At 52.0% G+C, this 3851-nt stretch overlaps 1 protein-coding gene across 1 annotated transcript in view; it reads left to right on the forward strand.

Moving 5' to 3' along the window:
* Window positions 1–1330: 1330 nt before the first annotated feature.
* The window catches only part of PHOX2B (paired-like homeobox 2b), a 2898-nt gene continuing 377 nt past the window's right edge, over window positions 1331–3851 (forward strand). The window contains exons 1-3 of the mRNA XM_006898189.1: window positions 1331–1571; window positions 2435–2622; window positions 3696–3846. Of these exons, the coding sequence (XP_006898251.1) occupies window positions 1331–1571; window positions 2435–2622; window positions 3696–3846 (580 nt within the window). The remainder of the gene's footprint in view (window positions 1572–2434; window positions 2623–3695; window positions 3847–3851) is intronic.

Raw genomic sequence — 3851 nt, forward strand, 5'->3', positions numbered from 1 at the left:
AGGTTGCTCCTTTGTCTGCGCGCCTCTCCACTAGCACTCCGAGGGCCTGAGGAGTTGGGCTAAGACAGTGCCCCACCTGTAGCCCCTTGCCTGGGCATTTAAATGCCAAGGATTCCACGCACTGCGGCGCAAAACTGAAGGGCAGATAGTAATCGCCTCCCCAAAGCCCCGGGTCTGTGGAGGATTGTGGACGAACGTGGAAGGGAAAGACCGGGCGGTAAGAACAGCATGAAAGGGAGAAGATATCCATCTGAGCTTCCTTCCCTTCCCGCTTGCCGATTATGGCGTGATTAAAACGAACCACCGCACAGAACCTCGAAATCAACCGCATTCGAAACTGGCATCAGTGCAGACGCGCCCAGAGCGCAAAAAAGACGCATCCGATGAAAAGCAAAGGTTTTCCATTCAAGCGCTTTACGCCCATGTCCTTTTAGTCTTAAAGCAGCTGTGTAAGCCGAGTCTCCAGCAAAGCACATTAGCCAGCGACAAGAAGTAAAATTTTTAAGATGCACTTTTTTTTTTAACCCCCTCTACCAGGTGTATTTTAAAGATATCCGCTTAAGATTCACATAAGCCCCCGGTGGCCCACTTACTCTATGTTACAGGGCGCCTGAGTCTTGCCAATGTCCCATTCCTTTATAACATTTCATGCACTTCGGGGGGTAGGCTTGTTGTTAAATTGAGCGTGTAACGCTCTTACAAAACAGGTTTTCTATGACATCAAGGTTTCTTCTCCCTAACCAAGGGAGAGGGGGGAAAAAAGGAAAGAAAGACGAAGAAGGGGGAAAACACACACTCTCGATTTATGCCTAAGGTATACGATCAGTTAAAAAGGCTTAAAAGCTCGGGGAAATTGGATCAGGGAGAATCGTCACCCAACTTTCATTATTTCCAAGTAGTGTGATTGAATTAAAGGGCAGGGAGCTGGTTAGAAGGGAGGATCAGGGGCTCCGTGCGTAATGGTGTGGTATTAAATTCTAATTAGAGATGCAGGAATCAATGATAGGGAGGTTGGACAGCTCAGTTCCCCAGTGCCAGCCCAATCGACGGATGAGTTATTGTCATGTAAAAAGCGCCAGCAATAAGACCAACCGCTTTGCTATTGTCCAAGTGGAAAGAGCCAAGTTTATTATGAGGACTATATGCTCTAGAGACCGCAGACAAGGCATCTCATAGGAGGCTTTTTCATAAAACTAGGCTCTGCTGGTAGTAAGGAGGCCAGTTTGGAGGCAGGCGCTGAGCTGTGCGCATCTCCCCTCTGCAGCCACCCTCTCTAGACCCATCTTTTCTTTCCTTTTTCCACTTGGCCGAGCCACCCAGAGCCTTTTCAATGTATAAAATGGAATATTCTTACCTCAATTCCTCTGCTTACGAGTCCTGTATGGCTGGCATGGACACCTCGAGCCTGGCTTCAGCCTATGCTGACTTCAGTTCCTGCAGCCAGGCCAGTGGCTTCCAGTATAACCCGATCAGGACCACTTTTGGGGCCACGTCCGGCTGCCCGTCCCTCACGCCGGGATCCTGCAGCCTGGGCACCCTCAGAGACCACCAGAGCAGTCCGTACGCCGCAGGTAAGGACCGCCAGCTCTCTCCACCGAGGAAGCTGCCTTTGCGCGCGTATATAGGAAGTCTTGATTGCATTTGAAAATGGAAATGTGTTTAGTATTTACCAAACGAAATTTGCTTACACAAATGAAAGAATTTATCACGTTAGAAGCGATTGCAGGGAGGGGGTAATTCACTTACAGGGCTACACTATCCTAGTCACACCCGAAACGCCAACAAAATTATCTTAAGCTGCCAAAATGATAGGCATAATTTATTTACTTTGCGATGAGACGTAAAGCTTAGAAAATAATTAAATAACAAAGAGGAAAGCTCATTACTGGCAGTGTCTCTCTCTTCTTTTAAGAGACGACAGCAGCTCACACCTCTCTGGCTGGTCATTTTTAGGATGATTTCTTTCTTTCGTTTATTATTATTTTTTCCCCTCCCCGCAGCACTTTGCCCCAACTTTTGGGCCAGGTCAACTTCTGAGAACTGAGAAGCTTGTCCAGTGGGAGACGTTGAAAACCTCTTCCCTGGTTCCCTGATATTACAACCCAAGTTCCTGGACTTTTTTTTCCTCCCCGCTCAGATCACTAATTGTGATGTGTCGTGTTCCGGCCCTCGGTCAACTCTAATATTTTCTTTCAAGCTACCCAAAGGTCCTTACCCAAGGAGGGACCCCACCAATGCCCCACGTTATCTGTCTGTTTTCCCTCTCTATCTGCTCCGTTTCTCTGGGCAACTTCCTTCGGCGGCACTCCCTGGCCAGTGTGCGTGCGTGGAGACTTTGGGTCCCCCTGACCTCGGCGTCCCCGCATTTCCGCGCTGTGGTTCTCGCGCCCATTGGGGGTTTGGCTCATTCTCTCGCCCCTCTCTCCTTGCCCAGTTCCTTACAAACTTTTCACCGACCACGGCGGCCTCAATGAGAAGCGCAAGCAGCGGCGCATCCGCACCACATTCACCAGCGCGCAGCTCAAAGAGCTGGAGAGGGTCTTTGCCGAGACGCACTACCCGGACATCTACACGCGCGAGGAGCTGGCCCTGAAGATAGACCTCACTGAGGCGCGAGTTCAGGTACGCACGCCTTCCAACTTGGCCTCCTCGGCTGGACCCGGACAGGAAAGGAGGGCCAGCGAGAGAGGGGCAGTGCTGCGGGCGGGCTGCCCATTCCCGGTTTTCGCCCTGTGGTCCAGGGACAGATTCAGCGTGACTGAGAGGAAGTATTATTAGGGCGTGCGCTTGACTGATGCCCAGCTGCAAACCCTGTATCCCTGGCGAGCTAACGCTGCAAGAGGCTTTAGGGGTTTGGAAAGCGAGCGCTAGAGACATTGCAGGGCTCTAGAGGTGGCCAGCGCAGGGGGAGGAGGGCAAACTTTGTAAAGTTGTAAAGTGGCTTTGTCTTGTTGTTTATGTATTTGTGTGACGAAGCTTCAGCTCTTTTAACCTGCGCCCTTGGTGGACAGGTGTCTTTTCCTGAGTATTATGACTTGCATTCGATTTGCAAAGAGCTGTGACTCCCTGCAGATTGAGAAGCACTTTCTCTAACCTGTGAGGGGCTCAGGTGCGTCCCCAAGTCGGCTTAGGAGGCAGGCCTGGCACCTACAAGCAGGTAGCGCTGGGAGCAGACGACTATCTAGATGAAGCCCCAGGTGGTGAGGCAGTGAGCGCCTGCAGGCCCAGAACTGGAGAGCAACAGCTGGTTCCAAACCCGGAGGTCCGCTCATTTGCCCACCCGTTAGAGCTCGCTTAACTTTAAACTCTGAGGCCTAGCAACAGCCAGGTGAGCTGAAGGGTCATGTAAACCATTGAGCAAATAGCTACCGAAATAAGGAGCAACCTCTCATGTTAGGGAACTTTGGGAATCCTCTGTCTATTCTTTTTTCTTTTTCAAGCGTTTTTTTCTAGCTCACTAAACTGGCCTTCAGAAAGTTTCTCTGAAGATGCTCCAACCAATGAAAAGGACAGATGTGATGGGTTGGGTGGTGCAGGGCTGCCAGCGGCACGCAGGGCCCAGGCTCGCCAAGTGCGCTCTGGAAAGGCGAGGGTCATGCGAGCAGACGTGGAATTGCTCTCCCTCGACTGCGCTTGTCCGTGTCACCCCCTTCTCTGCCCCGGGTTTCACCGCCTCTCCTCTCCCCCTGGGCCAGGTGTGGTTCCAGAACCGCCGCGCCAAGTTCCGCAAGCAGGAGCGCGCAGCGGCGGCCGCAGCGGCGGCGGCCAAGAACGGCTCATCCGGCAAAAAGTCCGACTCTTCCCGGGACGATGAGAGCAAAGAGGCCAAGAGCACCGACCCCGACAGCACA

This window comes from Elephantulus edwardii, unplaced genomic scaffold, assembly GCF_000299155.1.
Source record: "Elephantulus edwardii isolate Elephantulus edwardi_28Jun2011 unplaced genomic scaffold, EleEdw1.0 scaffold00222, whole genome shotgun sequence".
NCBI classification, from domain to species: domain Eukaryota; kingdom Metazoa; phylum Chordata; class Mammalia; order Macroscelidea; family Macroscelididae; genus Elephantulus; species Elephantulus edwardii.